The 23,000-nt window shown below is 34.6% G+C and overlaps 1 protein-coding gene across 17 annotated transcripts in view; it reads left to right on the plus strand.

Moving 5' to 3' along the window:
* Positions 1–23,000, plus strand: part of LOC106883701 (plasma membrane calcium-transporting ATPase 2) — a 319,550-nt gene that overhangs the window by 227,858 nt on the left and 68,692 nt on the right. For 14 of the 17 annotated variants that reach the window (XM_052971734.1, XM_052971718.1, XM_052971729.1 and 11 more), the window contains one exon: positions 22,077–22,106. The exons of the other annotated variants lie outside the window; for them this stretch is intronic. In XM_052971734.1, coding sequence (XP_052827694.1) covers positions 22,077–22,106 — 30 coding nt within the window. The remainder of the gene's footprint in view (positions 1–22,076; positions 22,107–23,000) is intronic. 17 annotated transcript variants of the gene reach the window in all.

Here is a 23,000-nt window from a genome sequence, read left to right on the forward strand (position 1 = left end):
CAGCTAAAACAGTCTCCAGTTCTTGTAGTGATGATGGTGGAAGATAGCGACTCCTTACTTGTTTTTCTAAAATGCACTATAAATGTTCGATAATATTGAGATCTGGGAATTGTAGTGACCAGATAAGATGTTCAACTTCACTAGAATGTTCCTTGTGTCATTCAGTAACAACTTTAGCTGTGTGAATTGGTGCATTATCATCCTGAAAGATTGCATTTTCCTCCGGAAACAGTTCTGCAACCATAGGATGAATTTGATCAGATAAAATGCTTAAATAGTCTTGACTATTAATTCTGCCATGAAGGGAAACCATTGGGCTGGCAGATTTCCAAGATATGTAGCCCCCAGATCATCACAAATTCTCCTCTATGTTTAACAGTTGGAAGAAGGCAGTCTAGGTCAAATGCTTCTTCTGGCTGTCTCCACACGTATACTCAGCCGGAGGTCGGAAATAAGGTAAAGGATGACTCATTCGAGAAAATAACTTTCTTCCACTGCTCTAGGGACGAATTCTGTAGGTTTTTACTCCACTCTAAATGCTTTGCAAAGTTTGTTTTTCAAAGTAGTGGTTTTCTGATTGCAGCCCTCCCGTGAAATCTGGCTTTGTGCAGCTCCCGGCGAACAGTTTTTGTGGAAACTGGGTTCTCAAGGTGGTCATGAAGCTCTGCAGTAATTTTGGGAGTTGTACTTTTGTGATTCTTTCTAACAATTCGCATAAGAGTCTGACAGTCCCCATCTGAAATTTTTGGTTTTCTTCCGGAGTTTTGTTTTGACGAGGAGGTTTTCCCCTATTTCTCAAAGGCTGTCATTACTTTCGAGACAGTACTTCTTAATACACCAAACATTTTGGCTGTTTTCTTTACACTAGCACCTGCCATAGGAGCACCAACAATTTGACCTCTTTCAAAGTCTGATAGATCCGTCATTTTAATGAATTTTAATTACCTTTTTTGATAATATCTGCAAAGAAACAACAATTTTAGCAAAACATATTAAGCAACACTAATAATAAATCAAACAACATAAAAAATAAACAAGCTTTTGACGGTTTTATAGATATTTCAAAATCATGATGCTAGGTGTTTCCATTATTTTGTCCAACCCCTGTATATATATATATATATATATATATACATACACGCACACACACATTATTGACCACACATACTTAGTGTATGGCAGTTTAGCACTATGGGAACAACTCCCTCATAGCATTGGGTATTGAAACACCTGAAAGTCATTGACTGGCAAGACAGTTTGCCCCCAATCCCATATATATGTGTGTGTGCGTATATGTATGAAACTTCAAGTTGCTTGTAGCTGAATCAAATTGTTAGGTACAGGAGTGGCTGTGTAGTAAGTAGCTTGCTTACCAACCACATAGTTCCAGGTTCAGTCCCACTGCATGGCACTTTGGGCAAGTGTCTTCTTCTACAGCCTCAGGCCAACCAAAGCCATGTGAGTGGATTTGGTAGACAGAAACTGAAAGAAGCCTGTCGTGTATATATATGTATGTATGTTTGTGTGTCTGTGTTTGCCCCTGCATCGCTTGACAACCGATGTTGGTATGTTTACATTAATGTAACTTAGCAGTTCAGCAAAAGAGACTGATAGAATAAGTACTATTCTTACAAAGAATAAGCCTTGGGCTCGATTTCTTCAACTTAATGGCGGTGCTCCAGCATGGCTGCAGTCAAATGACTGAAATAAATAAAAATAATATATATACATATATGAATACAAATACATTCCATGTGTGCTTTTGTTGGGCAGAAAAAAGAGTGGTCTCATGACAGATCATTTTGCAGTTTCTTGACCCTCCTCAAAAAAAATATGCCCACTTTCCTTCTTTATCCGAGCAGTATAGTACATTCAGTGGCTATCTGAAATAGACATAAATTATACTCCTACTGAAGTGGATAGCTTTATTTGTGTTTTTGACATCTATGTGGTGGACGTGTGTCTATACATACATGCCTACCTATATATATATATTTATGTATCATCATTATTTTAATGTCCACTCTTCCAAACTTGCATGATTGTAACATTTGTTTACAACAACTATCATGTGATCTCAAGGCTAGGAGACAGTAACACATGCACTCACACATATACCAATAGATCTATATAGATAGATAGATACAAAAATAAGAGGAATGACCAGCAAAAGTGGACTCCTATATGCTAGAAATAGATGCCAGATGATTCGGCATCTATTTCTAGCATATAGGAGTCCACTTTTGCTGGTCATTCCTCTTATTTTTGTATGTAATATAATTTTAATCTTCGGATTTTTTTAATATGCTAGACCACTGGTTTTAATTGATTAATATCAATTTCTACCCTCATTAATAAATTTTAGATAGATAGATAGATAGATAGATAGACAGACAGACAATCAGTGTCTCAACATTTAGAGAGAGCAACTTGATTTGTTGTTTATAGTTTAGAATTTCTTATTACCACATCAGTCAGTTAATCAGTATTATCCATTCTGATAGCAGGCAATCTTTTTCTAAACGATCTTTGTAATTGTAACTTTCCTTGATCATTTAAATTTCTAAGTACCTCAGTATTTTCTTATAAATTTATATTTCCATCAATAGTTAGAATTCACATACTTGACATGGTTTCATTCTCTTAATCCTTTAAAATGTTTTTTATTTTTTATTTTGCCATATTACATGTATATTGAAATCAGTTCTGCAGCACAGCTTTCACCTCTTAGTTTCAATATTGCAGCTAAGTCTAATGCTTCATTGTTGATCTGTTTCTTCATATCTATGAGTCTTTCTTAGTAGATACTATACACTGTGAGTTTTTATTTCCCCTATTCAGTTTTCATTATATTTTGATTTTGTCATCATCATTATGATCATCCTTTAACATCTGTATTCTATACTGGTGTGAGTTGAATGGTTCAACTGGGTCTGACTGAGAGTTGTGTTGGTCTTTAGTGTCTGCTTTGGAAAAGTTTCTACAGCTGGATGCCCTTTCCAATGCCAACCACTTTACAGATTGTACCATGTGCTTTTTACATAGTACCAGCACTAATTGGAGTACCAAGTAATTCACAAGACTAGACTCACTGAGTAGGGTGCAAAACTGAGGGAGGTGGCTTTGTTCCAGGTGTAGAGAGGCTAAAATAGAAAAGGGTGTCCCAACAGAAAAGGGAGAAAGGATAGTGGAGATGAGATACGAGGGTGTGTCTTCAAAGTACAAGAAGTTGAATAGAGAATCAAGGGCAGCTGAGTGGGTTGGTAAGAGATATGAAGTGAGAGGGAGACAGAAGATACACAGTGTCAGTGACAGAGGCTATGCATACATAGGAGAGGATATAGTGAGTTACAAAAAGGGGAATTGATAGCACAGGTGAAAGGGTGTTCAGGAGAAATGGACATTCAGTGGACACGTGGTGGTAAGGGATGATGTTGGGAGTGCACATCCCTTATTCCTGTTAATTTCCTTGTGTGCTGTTGTCATGCCTGTTCCTATGTTGAGTTGGAATTTCATTGTGTTTAGTTTTGAAAGCATTTTTGTTATTATTTAAGTAAGTTTGTTCTGTAAGTGTAAGCTTATAGAAGAATTCACTAAGTTGGTTTACTATAAGGAGTGAAATGATGTAGCATTTCAGACACTTTCTTTCAACAGAAAGAATGAGAAAAGGAACTGGTGAAGATGAGAGTGTAAAAATGTAGAACTGTGTAGCAGCAAACTGGAAAACAGAGAGTAAATGTTTTTAATAGAAGTTGCAATGTAGATCTTGTGCAAATAGTTTTAAATTAAGAGTGACTAATTTAAAGCTGGCTTTTATTTTCATTAAAAATAACCCACTGTTTCTATTTATAACCAGTGAGCATCAGTCTTTGAGTTGTTTGCTCTGTAAGCTATGAGCAGCCTTTTTGTTTTTAGTCATTATTCTTACATTATATCCTGCCAGATATGGTGCTGTGGTATTGCTTGTAACTCTTCTCAGAGAACCTGATATCTATTCTCCCTCTAGATTAATGGAGATTAAGTGTCTTACTCATAAACTGCAAAAGGGAACTCGGGGACAATGTGATCTCATATGATTGTAGTCCTGTACTTCAACTATTGCCAGTTTTGTGTGAACAGAAATATGAAATCAGCTTTTGGGATGTTCACAACATACCTAGGTATGTTAACATAATATAAGCAGATGTGTACATACTAATACTGATTTGAGTCAGTTGAGTTACTTTAGACTTTGCTGATAAATTAATGTTTAAATCTTCGTAAAAAATGTTCCTGACAATCAGCCAAAATATCAGATTTGCATAGCTAGCATGCAAGTAGGTTACTAATGTTGTGAAGAAGTGCTATAATGAATAGTCTTGTCACATTGCATGTTAGAACACACCAGATTATCTTTAAGTTAAAGTCTTTTATTATAAATAAGTACAACTGTCACTGAGTCCTGAACCACACATAACCACAATTCAAAGAACTAAGCACTTCTTTGCAAGAAATAAAGTTAAGTCTCTTTTTAGAAAGACTTTCAATTTACACCATCTTTTTTTTCTTCAGTTTATCATAGGAATTTCTTTGGATAATTTTCTTATTTCAATTTTCAATCACCATGGCAGAATAAGGAGTTTAGAATTTGGTGATGTTGTTTATTAAGGATTTATTATTTATCAGTTATTTATGTAGAGAAAGAAAGCTTCAACTTGTAGAAAATAAAGCTATGTTTCAGAGTTATTTGTACACATCTGCAATCTAAGTGATTCTAACTGGAATTTGTGTTGAGATTTATCAACATTGTATCAATGTTCTTTTGTTGGAGAATGGTAAAGTTTAAAAAAAAAACATTTATTTACTTATATATTTTAAATGCAGAATCTCTGGGTTTGAGTGGAGAGTAATTATTGTAATAAGATTAAATAACACTAATTTGTTAGTAATGGGCCTTACAAAAACCTTTGAAAGAAGATGAAAGTATATCTCAGAATTTTTTTCCAAACGGATGTTGTGATAGAGACTTACTAGAGTACATATTCAGCTCTGAGTCAGGAAATCAATGAACAGGAATTTATGTCTTGTAGATAAGATGTGAAACACATAACCTACACGGAATAATGTGACATGACAACTGATAAAATTCAAAGGGCAAAAACCATACTCACAATATACATTAACCATCATTATATCCTTTATTAAGTTTCATCCAAATTCACACAATGGTTATATTTTCATGATTTTTTTTTTTTTTCTACTAACTGTATTTCATCAAAATCTCTAGTTTCTCAGGATTGAAAGATTTATAGAAAGCACTACAGGAATTTAAAAGTTAAGGCATTGTGTGTTTGAAAGGTTTTGGGTGCACATTCTTCCATTGTTGATGGAGAAAGAGCACAGAATTGTTACGTGCTATGGAGAGCTTGATTCACTGGTGTGAACAGAAGGAGCAGCTGTAGAGTTTCATAAAGAAAAAGACAATAAATAAATTATGAACTAAGGAAAGTATCGTTTTTTCAGAAATGATTGCTGAGATATCAAAAGCAATATATCAGGCTGGTGTCATATGACATACAAAATGACTGTGCTAGAAAATGTCATTCTTGATGGTTGCCATAATAATGTTCTTGTTAATTGTTGGATCATGCAATGTAGTTGGTTGAAATAAAACCACTAGGAAACTAGTACAAGATAACTTAAAGAACCATCAATGAATTGTATGATTCCAGAGATAATGCAAAAACAACAAAAATCTCTATCTTGCATTTATTTCAATCATTCTTCTGCAATATGTTGATAAAAGCAAGCTTGGTGAAACTAGTTCAGGCTTTGCATGTAGATACTACAACAGCTATAATCAAAGTTGGTAGATGATCCAACCATTGATTTAGTGTACTGTTGGGTATACAAATCCTCTTATTTTCATTAAAATACTAGAAGCAATCATAAGTTCAGGTCTGTATACTCATGAAGACATGTATTCTAATGATTTGATTTTAATTCCAGATTCTATTGAAGGATTGCACAACAAATTTACAAGATAAAACTTGAAAGAAAACACAACCAAATTTTGCTTCCTGCTTAAGTAAGAAAACTTTCATCAGCCACAGGGAAGTAGCTGATGAAAGCTTTTAGCCATATGTGGAATACCAAAAATCAGATGGAAATTACTACTGTATTTTGTATGTATTGGTTGTTTTAAATGTGTAATGGCTTCTCAAGTGGTCTAACAGAGAATCCAAGCCTTAGAGGCACCAGAAGCTATTTGAGCAACCATCAGCTGGAGGCTATGTAGACTCTTCCAAATGTGTTCACTGAAAGTTTATACGTTATGCTATCTGAAGGGTATAATTTATGCCAGAAGAAGGAGAAAGTGGTAGCAGGGTGGTTAAAGGGTGAAAGAGTGAATCTAGAGAACTACTGACTTTGATAGAACCTAGGGATTACTTTCACTATGGAAATAGCAAACTCAATGAGTTTTGTATAGTTCTACTTCCACTAGATCTGAATCTATATTGAAACTCTGGGACAGTAGGGTAGTTTACGTATGACTGCAGCCAATTTAATAAAAGTTTGACAAATGTCTTACCAACACTTTACAAGTACAGACACATTATGAAACTTACAGTTAAACTTGGTACCTATTCCTTATAGTGAAATTACTATTGCAATCCCATGGAACTGTTGAGCTATTCCATTCATTAACAACTGATATAGTTACAATATCAATCACTGCAACCCTTCCATGCTTAATGACTTGTGCTGTTACACCATCAGCTCCTAGTGGGGTTTCTTGTTAATTTGTTTAGCTCTTTTGTTATTATATTTCTGTTAAAATATACTGCCTTAGTTTCAGTTTAGTAAAATAGCTTTGTCATCATTAAATTGGTGTTTGGAACATGAATTAACATGAAATTTTGATGGAAGATTTTAATTTAGGCCACTTAAAAACAGTTTGTATCATATAGAACCCGGGAAAGTCTTGGGTGGTTTATATCAAAGAAGTTAATGGTAATTTTGACTTCCTCTACACTAGATATTATCCATTTCTTCAATAAAATTATGCTGTGATAGGTTTTCTATGACTTTCTCATTGATTGTAGATGGATTATGAAAAAGATTTGTGAAGTACACCATCTCTTCAGAAACACCTTCAGTATCATTAAAATAAATCCATCTTTGGAGAGGAACAGAAGTTGATTGGCAAGGACCAAATATATATTCTAAATGTGCTCTAAAGGAGACCTAAACATGCTCTCCATTGTTTTGGTATCTTTTTTTCAAAGGCCAGATAAATACCTGATGTGCTCAACCAGATGTATTCTTCATTACACAGGAATAGAACGTATTAAATTAGAATTGTGAGATGAACACCCTAACCACTAGGCCACAAGTCTTCACACATATATGCACACACACATATGCTTGTGTGTGTATATATTATCATATATATCTATCTTGTTTCAATCATTGGACTACAGTTGTGCTGGGACACCATCTTGAAGGATTTAGTGAAATAAATTGATCCTATTATGTTTTAAGTCTGGTACTTATTCTATCTGTGTTAGGAAGGACATTGAGCTATAGAAATCATGCCAAAGCAGACATTCGATGACAATGCAGCTCTTGGGCCCATCGAATATTGTCAAACCACCCAACCAACCCACTACTACATAGAACATAGACATTTAATGATGATGAAATAGCAAGCAGTACCATCTCCCTCATCTTATTCATCATGGAACCAAATCTACTGCTAACAGCTGCAGTGAAAGAATCCAAATGCCAATAATTTATTGTGGTACCTGCCAACCACTAATGAAAGGTTCTATGGATGACCTAATCATATCAATATTACAGTCTATGCAAATTTTGAAGACAATTGGTGATATGACAGCATGAGCCAAAATGAAGTTGAAGCCAAGGAATTCAAGAAATTTGAAAGTGACTTGCAAGATTTTACTTTCATGTTCTGGGAGATGTCCTATCATCAACTGAGGAAAATAATAGAAAATGCCTAGATAAGTAGTATGATGCTTTTTCTATTAATAGAAATAGTGCATCCAGGTCAGAGAGCCAATTAGATGAATGGTTGAGGAAGATAAAGGGATTAGACTTAGTAGGAGAGTTCAAAGCCTGGCTCTTCCAGAATGGGCTACTACCGAGACTTTTATGGCTACTGACAATCTTATGAAAGATTTATAACACGTTGAAGAGACATAGAAAAAGGTGAGTAAACAAACATCTCCATACTGCACTTGGAATTAATAGCTTTTAGCTATTTATAGTGTATTCAAACTGAGACGTGGGTATGCTGCTGAAATCTAATTTGCATAACTGTACTATACAGCCTTTTGATATAATTTATACATACACTTCTGTTTACATTAACAATCAATTTTAGTGTCACTGAAAAATTAACAAAGTTATCACACCACATATATTATCTGTCTGAATAGAGAAAGAGGGATCGATTTGGCTAATTTCTTGGAAGTTTAGACCTTCATCAGACCATCATCTTCAGTCCATGGAGGAATTACTAGTTCATAATTGTTTATAGAGTATGTTGACTGGATACTCAGTTGAAGATGAATGGCACAAAAATTAATGTATTATGGAACCAAATTACAGGGTTAAATATTTACCATATATATATGTAGAGAGAGAGCTTGGGAAGCATACAGAAATTGTATATATCTAATTTCATCATGAATGGGAAATAATATTCGTTTTCTATTTAATAATTAATAAGTACAGTTACAGTTTGTGTACTTGCACTACTTATCTAGGTAGTACATCCCTGATATGCATAATACATCAAAAACCACATTGTTATATTTTAAACACACATGCAAACAAATCTATAAGAAAACTTATTTCATACATAGAGTTAATAATAAATATTGCAATTAATACTGAGCATTTATACTGTCATTACTCTGTTTACTCTGTCATTACTACTTTCTGATATTTACATGTATGTATGTTTGTATATCTTGTTTCAGTCATTGGACTGTGGCCATGCTGGGGTACCACTTTGGCAGGTTTAGTCAAGCAAACTGACCCCTGTACTAATTTTTTTTTAAAGTCTGGTACTTATTCTATCAGTATCTTTTGCCAAATTGCTAAGTTACAAGGACATAAATCAACACTGGTTATTAAGCTGTGGTGGGAACAAAATTTGCTTAGTAAGTGCAAACTCAGGTCCAAATTCTTTTACAAACAAGGCTGATTTTTTTTCAATCTTAATATCAAAACAAACATAGGTAAGATATTTTATTATCATATATGGAAAAATAATGCTTCAAATCATTTAAAAGAATTTTCTATGCTCGCTCGTTTTGGTAATGAAGTTTTCCAAGAGAATGTCCAAAGTGTTTTCCTTGCTCAAGTTCTTATATATGTACACTACAGCACAGTGTATCAGACGGTGTTGTGTCTTTGTGGTACGGAGTCAGGTCTTCAAACAGCAAAAGTGTGCTGAACGTTCTCATCACACAAAGGCTTGTCCATAGCGCTTTCTGAAGAATTGTACATTGGTGAACAAAATTCAATGCATTAGTGACCAGGGTAAATGTAAATCTAACTTCTTGGAGGACAAGGTCCAAAGAGTGGTTTCTGCGGTGTACAAAATATGTGCCAGGAAACCTATGTCTGTGTGCATCCTTGAATGGCTGACTGGTCTGATATTGTTAGGAGATGTCTTTTTGTTTAATGTTTCAGTTGTGGTTCCTTTGATATTTTTGATTACTTTAGACAGGCAGTTGAACATCTGAGGACCCCCAAACATCAGACTCATACAATAAAGTGATTTTGAAGGTGGTATATTTGGAAGCTGACAGTATCTAACAGTTCATGCATTAAAATTCTTTCTAATTCTGAAGTTTGGAACAGGATTTTCCATACATATGTGATAGTGTATCTCTCTCTCTTCAGCATTCAAGAGAGTAGAGACAACGCTTTCAAATATTTCCAGTAGTTAAGGCTTTTAACCAAAGGTATTTTACTGGTGAATATTCTTTGTAACTTTTCAGTTTCTTCTATGAGACCAGATGTGTTAGGAGTTCAAAGTTGTGAGCAGTAATCTAACCTGTTCAGAACTCAGGTTTTCCATAAAGTTAGCCTTAACTACTGGTTCTCTTGTCACAATGGTTTGTAGAATCCATCCTACGAGGTGTCTGTATTTAGAAGTCAGTTTGGTGATGTGGCTAATGAAAGATGCATCATTTGACGTGATTACTTCTAAGTCCCATATGTCATTAGCACTGAATCATTCTGGCATCAAATATTGTGATTTGTGTGTATTCCCTCTGTAATGAAGAACCTGAAATTTTGATGTATTAAATTTCATATTGTTTTAATCCACCCATTGATAAATGATGTTCAGCTCATTTTGAAATGTGACAGTATCTTCTTGAGTTTGGATGGTCATTGATGTTTTTGCATCATCAGCATAACTCATTAGTTTGGATGAGTGCACTTCTGATAGGTCGATGATAAATAATAATAGTCCTAGAATGATTCCTTGAGGCATACTTCTGCATGCAATATGTCTGGGGTCGGGTGTATCTCACTTAGTGCTATACATATTGTCTTTTCTTGCTGTGCAAGGTCTCTAAGATATGATAGCTTTGTTTGATTTGTGAAGTGTGAAAGACCTTGTATATTTGACATTATTATTGAATTGAGATTCTGGGTTAATGACTACAATGGTGTGGTTGTGCACTGGGGTAATAGCAGTGGTTGGTGATGTGTGAGACCTATAGGTTTTTTTTAAATTTCTTTTGCCAGAGTCATCTCTAAAAGAGAATTTTCTTGTTTTAGGAGGGGTTGTTGTCCGGAGTTGGTATGGTTACACTGTTGAATATGGTTATAGTTATACTGTTTGCAGTTATTGATTTTATTATTGTACTCAGTAGATATTTATGTGACTTGTGGGTTTCGATGAAAGTCTGTACCAACACTGCCTCTGTAAGGGATGTTTTTACTGGTTCAACGAGTCCCTGGAAGATGAGTGAAGGGACAGTCACACATCAGATATAATCTTTTATGTTGGGAATAACAACAGATTTTAAGATTCCAGGTTACATGTGTAGAAGTTAAGTGTAATTTAGCACGTAGTGGCAATGGTGATGTTATTGTAAGATGTGTGGTTTCGCATTGGCTGGTATTGCTTGTACGAATTGTGCATCTCGTTCCAGGTGAATGAGTGAAGTTACAATCACTGTGTATGCATAGTCTCTCGCATTGAGAATAGCAGCATATTTTGAGGTTACATGAGCTCATAAATTTTATTTCATTTACAGTTGACAGATTTATTATGGAGTTGTCAAGTATACATTCAGACTGAGGTGAACAGTGGGGGAAGAAAGGAATGATCCTTTGCTAATTGGAGTCGTGGTAATGGTAATACAGTAGATTAGGATGATGATGATGGATTCTGAGAAGAATTTGAGAGGCTTGACTGTGGAGAAGAGCTTGGGACTGTGTTGTTAATAGGCCATCAATTGTTCTAGTACTGAAGACTGACTTCCAATGCTGATCTTGTTGCTATTGTTCAGTTGTGGTATTCCAAGAAGACAAGGAAGTAGATAGCTCTTAATTGTGGAGTTTAATAGTTCATCAATTTTTCTAATAGTGAAGAGTGACTTCTAATGCTGATCTTGTTGTTGCTATTGTTTAGTTGTGGTATGGTTAGGAGCAGTAGAACATGATGACAAAGGTGATGATGGGTCACTTGTGGTATTCCAAGGAAAGGAATAGCTGAACTGTGAAGGGCTTTTGATTATGAAGTTTAATATTTCATCAATTATGCTAGTATTGAGAGAGTGGCCATGGTTGTTGTTACACACACACACACACACACACACATACATATATAAATGTAAGATCCAAGAATCCGTTGTAAATATAAAAAACACCTTTCAGGAACAATAAAGTTTTATTGAGGCAGAAGGTTGTGGATTTTTTTGTATCGAAGTATAATAAGCTGGAAAAAAAATTCTTTTTATATTTCACAGACAACCAGGGTTGCCGGGTATGCAAGAGTTAAGGAATAGAGTAGGTAAGATCTGGGCTACATATGTTTCATAGTGAGCAGAACCTCATATATCCAAGTGAGGTGTATAACACAGGCTACTCTTCAAGCCAAAGATATCTTGATTAATTGAAAGTTTACATTGTTGCAAGGAGGTACATGCTAACACATGGAAGATTCAATCAGAATTCTGACAGAATCTTCTGTTGGAAGGTTCTTTTTATTTATTTTAGTTCCTTGTTCTATTTTGTGAAGAAGCTTAACTTCAAGCAACTTTTTACAGGTCAATTTTTAAACACTATTTTCTAAGCTTGAGAAAGGTAAGTAAGGGGTGCAATATTGAATTTTGTACTCTAACAACATTTTAGGGGGTGCACTTGCACCCCTTGTTCCCAGGTCCTTGGGTGGGAACAAAGACACACATACATACAAGCTTCATTCAGTTTCTGTCTGCCAAATCCACTCACAAGATTTTGGTCAGCCTGATGCTATAGCAGATGACATTTACCTAAGGTGTCATGCACTCAGATCCATTTGGTGGGGATGCAAATGTCTTACCACACAGCTGCAGTTATTTAGACCTGAAATAGATTCCTAGCATTCTGTATAATGTATATTATCACTCTCACTGTACTTGTTTTTACTCCATACTACCTTCTTTTGGATGGATCACACAACTCTTCACTGTTTCTTGTCATCAGGTAGACACATCAGCAGAGGAAACCCAGACAATGCTGTCAGATGAATGTTCTTCCTATCAGCAGCCACTTTGAAATGGGCTGAGTGCATTTAATCATGTGACCTTGTTTTGTTCAGAATTGTAAATGACAACTAATTCAGTATATATGTATGTAGTAATGTTTATTTGTATAAGCTCAATGAATCACTCAGTTTTATGCATACCCAATTATTCAAGCTCTTATGCTTATAGATTGTTGAAAAATAAGATGGCAAAGAGATCTGTTACTGATTCTTTGCTTACAATGGCTTGTTGTGCTTAGGTGGTGAAACTGATTAATAAACACCAAGAATTATTTTACCACATGAGTACCTAAATGATCTCACATGCATAAAACTATGGTTGAAATATATGAAGTGAATCACCAATTAACACAAATAAATGTAAAATTTCATCAAAACTAATATATATTACCTTGGCCTTAAATAAATGTTCTCTACTCTTTTTGTGTATGTCTGCTGTAATCAAGGGCAATGCTGTGCTGATGTTACCCATTGGTTACCATCAGCTCCAAAAACATGGGAGCACAACTGTTCTCTTGTCTTCAGAAGATTAAGCAAAAATATCTTTTTCTTAGTGGTGTGTGCGTGTGTATGTATATATATTTTTTTTTGGGGGGGGGGTTCAGTAATTAAACTGCAGCCATCCTAGGGTACCATCTTTATGAATTTTTGTGGAATGAATTGCCCCCAACACTTATTTTCTTTAAAGCCTGATACTTTTTTTATCGTTCTCTTTTTCCAAACTGCTAAGTTACGGGGATGTAAACACACCAACACTGGTTGTCAAGCAGTCAGCAAGAGACAAGCACCACACACACACATATACAGCGGGTTTCTTTCGGTTTCTTATTTCTTTATTGCCCACAAGGGGCTAAACCTAGAGGGGACAGACAAAGGGATTAAGTCGATTACATCGACCTTGGTGGCATTTGAACTCAGAACGTAATGGCAGACGAAATACCGCTAAGTATTTTGCTAGCGTGCTAACGTTTCTTCCAGCTTGCCGCCTTATTTCTTTCAGTTTCTGTCTCCCAAATCCATTCACAAGGCTATAATAGAAGATGCTTGCCTAAAGTGCCATGCAGTGGACTGGATCCAGAACCATGTGGTTCAAAAGAAAACTTCTTACCACACAGTCTTACCTTTGCCTATACAGGGTGTCCCAAAATGAAGGCAACCAACTTTTTTTCAGTTTTGCCGAAGCAAAATATTGTTATATTTTGGGTCCAAGCATTGCAATGCTATGGTAAAGGAAACACAATTATGGCACTACCACATTTATTCAATATGACCACCTCTGTTTCGAATCACAACCTTAAGTCTAGGTGCAAATGCTTCACATGCGGCACACAGCTGTTCTTGCAGATTCAAAACCCATTACTGGCACAGTTTTGCCTTCAGTACATCGAGTGAAGCATCAGGAGTGCTCAAGACCCTCATCTATGAAATGAACCAAACAGAAAAATCCAATAAGATAAGACTGGAGCTTCTTGAAGGCCATACATCCTTGCCTGTGACCTGTGAATGACAATGTTTTTCTGAATCTAGTGTTGTGTCTGTCTGTCTGTAGAGCTGTGGGTTGGTGCCGTGTCCTGCTGGAGGCTCCAAGGTGCACTTTGAAAGTGTTCATTCGCTCATGGAAGCACTTCAGCTTCCAGAATGTTGCTAATATATCGCTGGGTGTTAATTTTAATACCCAAGGACACAAACACAAGGGGAGACCTTCCAGTGGCGGTCACAGCCACCCAAACCATAACTGACTAGATTTCAACGTCAATTTATAAGTTTACCTTCAACGGAGCCTGATACACTCCAAAGTCGGTCATTCTGGTGGTTTACTCTCTGTTCAATGTCAAATTTCTTTTCATCAGTGAACACCAGGTTGGGCAACATGCCTTCAATCTGACACAGGATAAGATGACTTCTCTTCAGTCTCATGGCTTTATAAACTTGTGTGTACTTATGACAGCAGATCATCTTATAGAAATGGGTCCTGAGATTCTTCTTGAGCACTCAATACATCAATGTTCAGTTTATTTTGTTGAAGCAGCCAGTTTTCTGACAATGATGAGGATTTCACCATGTCTTTTCTTTGGTACTTTTGATAGGCTGAAGGGTCCACACACTTTTTTTTCAGCCATGTCCAGGTCAATCAGTGGTGGAACTAGTCTCTTGGAATTTCTTGACAATTTTTCAGACTGTTGTTCAGTTAATTTTAAGTTTTTTTTTACTATAGCTGTATTACTTTCACCTCCTTTGTGGAAGGTTATGATTGTATTTTGGTCTATAGCCATTATCTAATTTATAAATCTGAATTTATTTAGTCCGAAACAAAAAGAAGACACACTAAGCTTTTATAATTACGTATAATTTTCAGATTTTATCACACTTATTGATAGTTATTAAAGCCCAAAACTTTGGTTGCCTTAATTTCAGGACACCCTGTATGTGTGTATATATAGATAAATTCCAGAGAACCTATTCTGCTAAGGACAACTTTACTTTTCATCTTTTCAGGGTCGATAAAATAAGTAGGCAGTTGAGCACTGGGGTCAATGTAATCAACTTACCCTTCCTTCAAAATTGCTGGCCTTGTGCCAAAATTTGAAACCAGTATATCAAGAATTTATTTTACATAGTATACTTTGTCCTTGTTATTCAAAATTTATGCCATGACAATTCTGTGTTATTTCTGTTATCTCATTTTTGTTGATACATATAAAGCAGCTGAGAAATTTATAATTCACATTAGAAATATGAGTGAAAGCATATCAAAAATAGAAATCTGCATTTTCAGTTCTATTTAAGGTACAGGTGTGTGTCGTAGGTATAGAGTCGCTTCATAATGCAACAGCTTAAGCAAGTGTCTTCTACTATAGTCTTGGGCCAACAATACATTGTGAGTTAAATTAGTTGGCAGAAACTTTACGGAAATCTCTTCTGTGTATGTGTGTGTGTGTGTGTGTATATATATATATATATATATATATATATATATATAAAATGCCATATCACTTGAAGAAATGAAAAAAGACCCACCTAATATCCATATATATTAAAGATTGGACTGTAATCATCCCAGGTGTGTGGGCTATGGTCACAAAAATGATTTGTGGAAAATGAATTATTATTACTGCTACGTATAATGTATGTGTGTGTGTGTATATATATGTATATCTTTTACTTTTTGCTTACTTCATTCATCAGACTGCAGCATTGCATTTAAGAATTTTAGCAAAATGAATTACATATACACAATGGGCATCTTTCTGCTTCTGTCTACCAAATCCACTCACGAAGTTTTGGTTAGCCCAAGACTATAGTAGAAGACATTTGCCCAAGGTACCACACAACAATACTTGCATCTAATATATTTCATTGAGGTTTATAATATGCCTACCAGATCATTCCATGGATTTGCAAAATTCTCCCCTTTATCAGTTTTTGAAATATAATTGGAATACTGCACTGGTTTGGTTCCTTCAGGAACTGCTGATGAGGTGATCAGATTACACTGTTCTCCTAATTATCATTATCAAATGTATATACTCGTTTACTCGTTTCAATCGTTTGACTGTGGCCATGCTGGAGCACCGCCTTTAGTTGAGCAAATCGACCCCAGGACTTTTTCTTTGTAAGCCTAGTACTTATTCTATCGGTCTCTTTTGCCGAACCGCTAAGTTACGGGGACGTAAACACACCAGCGTCGGTTCTCAAGCGATGTTGGGGGGACAAACATACACACACACACATATATATATATACATATATACGACGGGCTTCTTTCAGTTTCCGTCTACCAGATCCACACACAAGGCTTTGGTCGGCCCGAGGCTATAGTAGAAGACACTTGCCCAAGGTGCCACGCAGTGGGACTGAACTCAGAACCATGTGGTTGGTAAGCAAACTACTTACCACACAGCCACTCCTACGCCTATTTATGTAAACATTATCAATACCACATGCTTAAGATGTGTGTTGTTTAAATCCTGGGAGCAGCAGTTTATTGTCCAGGAAAAGACCCTTTAAAGACATATAGTGCTAAAAAACATACTTTAATGCAAAGCAAAATAAAATCACCCTTGAAGCAAACACAAGAGCAATAAATATGTATTTCACTGTAAATGCAGCTTATCAATACCAGGCACTCAAGTTACCTCCCAAACGAAATCAAAATCTCTAGCCTGAAGTATATACAGATGGTGTAAAACCTATTTATTAGTTAGCAATGGTACGCAGGTAGAATATCTCCAGATTGTGCAATAGAAGCATCTTTATAATACAAACATTACTACTTATTTGTTGGCACTCCGTCGCTTACGACGTCGAGGGTTCCAGTTGATCCGATCAACGGAACAGCCAACTCGTGAAATTAATGTGCAAGTGGCTGAGCACTCCACAGACATGTGTACCCTTAACGTACTTCTCGAGGGATATTCAGCGTGACACAGTGTGACAAGGTTGACCCTTTGAATTACAGGTACAGCAGAAACAGGAAGTAAGAGTGAGAGAAAGTTGTGTTGAAAGAGTACAGCAGGGTTCGCCACCATCCCCTGCCGGAGCCTCGTGGAGTTTTAGGTGTTTTCGCTCAATAAACACTCACAACACTCGGTCTGGGAATCGAAACCACAAGTCCGCTGCCCTAACCACTGGGCCATTGCACCTCTACACAAACATTACTAATACTACATTCTTAATGTACATGCGTTGTTTTGTATGTATGTGGCATTGTTTACCTTCCACATGGTGTCCTATGACAACTTTTGAACAAGACATCCTGTAGCTCTTGGATTTTTGACTTCTAACATCTCATGAAATATTAAAAGAATAGAATCTTCTACTTGTTAGCAGCAGTAATGGCATCTGGCCATAAAAATATTGCTTCATGTACATCTTCATCCAACACATGCAATCATTGAAAATTGGACATTAAAATGATGATATATATGAATGTACATTCATACATACATATGTGTTTGTTTAGGCATAGCTATAATAATGTTAAGAACTTAACTTCAGAACGTTGTAGTTTAAACTGGTCATATCCAGCTCAAATGTTTTACCCATTTTATCCTCAAACCAGCCAGATCCAGTCTTTCACATCTACCCAACAATGTCATTCTAAAAATAAACAATCACATCTTCAAAATCTCAAAGCTATGAAGTAATGAATGATTAATTCAAAACTATGTAATTAAATAAACATTTCATTTGACAATAATGTGAATGCTAAAGGGTTATGGTTCATTCCCATTGTCAGCTGTATCTTCTACAGCTGCAGGCTGGCCAATGCCTTGTAAGTAAAATTAGTAGACAGAAACTGTTAGAATAATGTCTTCCCCTTGACTTAACATTTCACATACTTTGGAAACAGTTTCCATTCATACAAACTGTGTTGTTTGTTTACAGTCTTCCAAGAAAATATGTCCAGCAAATGAGCTGTTCATTATTCAAAGGATTCATTGAAATATTACCTTGCTTTGGAGACGAGTGAGGGTTGATAACAAAAGTACCATCCAGTTGTAGAAAACTATATCTCAACAAGCTCTGTCTGAACAATGCAAGCATAGAAAAGTGAGCATTAAAACAATGATGAAAAAGTCTTGTCATTAAGCATTAAAAAATTCTACTCATTCAGCAACAGGCAAGAATTTCAAAACACTAATCATTTAATATAGCACTTTCAGTGTCTGTATGTTGCAGTACCCTACATGCCCTCATATATCTACACAGGTCAGGGTGATGTTCCACTTACCTGTATTCAGGATTAGGCATGTTTTGTTTGGGGGGTTTTTTTCAACTTTTTGCTTTCACTCCTTTATTTCTAATGTGCACTGTGATTTTATAACTCACTTCTATCTATCTATTTCACAATGCTTCAAATAGCCTACTTTTTTGTAATATGTATGGGTGTGGAGGTAAGATTGTATGGTTAAGAACTTTGCTTTGCAACCATGTGGCTTGGGGTTTGTTGTCACTTTGTGACATCTTGGAGAGGTCTCCTCAACTATAGCCCTTGTCCATTCAAAGTCTTGTGAGTAGATTTGGTGGAGGAAAACTGAAAGAAGCCCATTGTATATATAATGTGTACACACCTTTATCTTGCACAATGGTTGTGAACAAGTGCCATTGTCATGCAAGTTCTTTGTTTCCAGTCTTCCATGAAAACATCTTAAGGGATATAAAGTCCATCAGCTCGACACATATAAAAATGTAGATTAAATAAGGGTTAGCATCAGGAATCTTGGGGAAGTGAGTATATTGGTAATGTAATGTGAATTTTTAAAACACTTGATAAAAATATACAAAGCACCATCTAAGGATCAGGAGGAAGTATGCTTATAAATTTCTTCTGGAATAGGTAGATAGGTGTTGTTTGTACTATAGGTATACTGGTTATATACATGTGTAGGTTTTTTCATGAATATTTGAGTATGGTTATTTAGAATTCATCCAGTGGAAATATATAATTTATTTTCTGTAGTCTTGCAAGCACATTGTTTTAAGTAGCTTCTAAGAAGCTTGATTTTTTTTTTTTTTTTTCTTAGATGAACATTTTTTTCTTCTCCATCTAAAAGTTTTCATTCCTTGATTTCTATGTAGGAACAGGAGTAAATAGAAAATGAATCATTAGTTTTGTAAATTCTTGCTGCAAACAGCCATTAATGATATTCCTTTCATTCTCTAGAATTTGCAACCTTGTATTGACTAATTGTTAAGAATTACCATTATTGACTGAAATGTTGATAACTGAAGAATACATCAGAAGTAAATACTTTTGAGGGAAGTTTTATAAAATTTCATGTAGCTAATCCATTGTACTCTGTTCAATGAATAAGGTAATTAGAATGCATAAGAAGTGAGAATAATCAAACTGATATGGTTAAGCTGTTTCATTATTGTTCTTTGAGACAATCTCTTACAGAGTATAATAGTTCGCTAAAAGATTTTAGAAGTCATACTGACAGAACTGCATTGTGGAGTTTATTTCAGCTACTTAAAACTCTTACCTAACAACCTGCTGTTACACAATATAATATTTTCATTTAAAATATATTGTTGGTGAATTCATATTAAATAAAAAAAGTAGCTTTCACTTGGATGGCAAATGTTTTTGCTAAATTTAATTTTCCTGACAAGCAGAATGATAAATCTTTAACAGTATTCAGTGACTGAAAACTCCAAATTTACGTATTCACAGCTCCCATTTGACTAGCTTTTTGACATGAAAATATATTGTCACTGCTGATATTTTACCCTTTTGATATCAACCCACCCTTGATTCTATGATACAAACTTCCTAGTTTAAAGTTACCTAAATTAAAACCTTCCATGAAAATTTTGTTAAATTATATTCCAAAAAGTTATTTTGATAAATCATTTTTTTTAAAATTATTTACACAAAAGATTGTTCAACAGAAATATAAGAAAAATCATTAATATATATAACAATGTTGATATTTGCTATGGTCAGTAAGCCAGTTAAGATATACAGAGACAGTATTTTATCTTATTGTAAGAGAAAACAATAAGTTTTCTTAATTTTCTAAATATCTGTTGGAACTTGAACCTTTATATATATTTCTGTGTGTATATATATGTGTATACGTACATTTCCTCAATTACATGGATTTTGGCATATTAACAATTCTGGACATATTCTTAAATCTCTTAGGTAACATTGCTCAACTGACGTGGTCTTTATTTGATGATTATCATAGACTCTGTTGGTTATATTACTATTGTTCACATTACAAACCACTCTACTGGATAAGCTCATCATCTTAAGATTTGTCCAAACTTACTGAACCTGTTTATACTTACGTAATCAATTTTGCCCTCAATTGCCTCTATGCAATTTCTTCAAAGAATTTAGATCTTCATGATGCATGTGAAATTTTTATTAATGTTATTTCAAAATAATTTAGTAACGGTGTTATTGAGTATAAGTATAATTTTATGATAATGGTCCTTTAGTGATTAGACATCATGACTTCATTGAGTGCTATGATTTTGTGTGTGTGTGTAGGTATATGTACACACACACACATATGTATATAATGCATTACATTCATCATCATGAAGTTAATGCATTGCAAACATGATTTCATATTGTCACATCCACTTTTATCAAAATATATTTCTTTCATGAATGTTATATAGTGCATATTTTTCTTTGCTCTCTCTCACACATATATACATAATATCATGTGTATATATATATATATATATATATGTGTGTGTGTATACATAATTTTGTGAACTATACACCAGTTTCAGTTGCAGAGAACAACATGCACTATTGCTGCCAAGTTTGTCTCTATCTGCTTCACATACCATCTGTGCATGCAATGCACAAATCCATATGTTGAGTTAATATTAGTGCACAATCATCATTTCATAAGCACACAAATAAATGTTTCCTATTGCAAAAAATCATTACATTCTCATTTACATGCACCTCATCCAATTTATTCCATACTTACTACTTGGAATTCGATCCATGCTTTCATTAGTAATGATCAGTTTGTAAACTTTAATCTTTAGTGATAGTTGTTTTAAGCAACCAAATTATTAAGTTTTTATATTTATATTTTTTAATACAACCTTTAAGATTTGATATTTAATTTCAGTTCTACACAAAACACAAATCTTTATTCCATTTAATGTATTATCTAATAGCTCTTCAATCAACTATATACATAATCCAATGGTGAAAATAATAAGACAGCCTTTTCTACATTATGGTCAGTTAACTATATATCAATTCGTGACTGAGCAGTTCTAATGATAAACCAAAGTGGCGTGTTGTTGATACTGGTGTATTTTCATTTTTTTTATTTTTGTTTGTATTTTTTGTTTTTTTTTTTACTTTTCTTTTTAGGATGTGAAGGCATTGTATTGCCCCATGTTGCTAGTACTGATAAACATTTCAGTTTATTACTTTTTATTTTTGTCAGTGTGTACACATTTATTTGTAAATATTTATATTGTTGATACAATTTGCAGAAAAATCTTGATGCTATTTGTTTACAAAACTTGTATAAAAAATATATAAATTGCCTTCCATCCAAACAACTGCAACTGTAAACAGTATTTGATATGAGTAACGTTTACCAAGATTTTACTGCATTTTATGCACCAGAATTAATAAGAACAATTGTGTACACACCATTCTCCATATTTTATTTATAATTTCTACATTTCTTTTTATAATCTACAGCAGCTTACTATTTTTTTCATGATTTTGTTGGTTAATCACTCTACAGCTTTACGTCTTAAGTTAATATCAATTTGTTCTTTCTGTTTTTATTAGTGCTTGCTAATGAGCCAGAGGGGAATATTGGTATGTGTATTTTGAATTTTTGTTTTTGGGCATGCTTGGGCCAGATTATGGTGTTTCTTTTCAAACTGAATCTACTATCTCTCACTCAATCCCTTTCTCTTGCTCTTCTCCTTCAATGCATAATCTGATATCCTTGTTCTAAACTAAACAACTGTTATTGCCCTTTATCATTCATTAATCGTGTCCTGCACCCTGTTGCTTCCTGACCCATTCCTTGACTTCTGAGCTTCATTGCATGATACCACATTTATGTCCTCAAGTAATTCCGATATTAAGACACTGTGGCCAACACTAGCTATAACACACTACTTTGGTGGCAATGGTTTTCTGATGCTCACTTAGCTTCTATACAGGATAGTCCTAAAACCAATAGTTGTTGTTAAAGAACAATTTCAGATAATACTCCATTTTAACATCTCACTTTATTTTGTGTTCTTGCTTTCATTTCTTTATCTTCACTTTGTTTTTCTCTACCACCAGTTTTTCCTTACCTTCCTGTACTGATATAACCCTTCCTTTACAAGATACCCTTTTAAACAAAGACATTCTGGATTCTTAAACACTAATCCCGTCAACACTTCTCTTAGTTTGCAACTTCTGTTTTTTTTCCCACTTTTTTGTGTTCACCAAAAATTTTTAATATATTTTTGTTTTATTTGAGCATGAATTTACATTTGTATGTCATCATTTTTTATCTGTGAGTATTAAACACAAATTTCATTATATACTAAACATTTTTCCTTTTTTTTTTTTTTTGTGGTCTAAGTTACTTTCTTTCCTCATTACAGTGTATATTTTTTTATTATTTTATGTTAAGACTTATATAATATTTTAAAATACATACTTTTTTATTGTATTCATAAACAACACACTAGGCAGCTTTTTTATTTTTAC

This window comes from Octopus bimaculoides, chromosome 11, assembly GCF_001194135.2.
Source record: "Octopus bimaculoides isolate UCB-OBI-ISO-001 chromosome 11, ASM119413v2, whole genome shotgun sequence".
Lineage (NCBI taxonomy): Eukaryota > Metazoa > Mollusca > Cephalopoda > Octopoda > Octopodidae > Octopus > Octopus bimaculoides.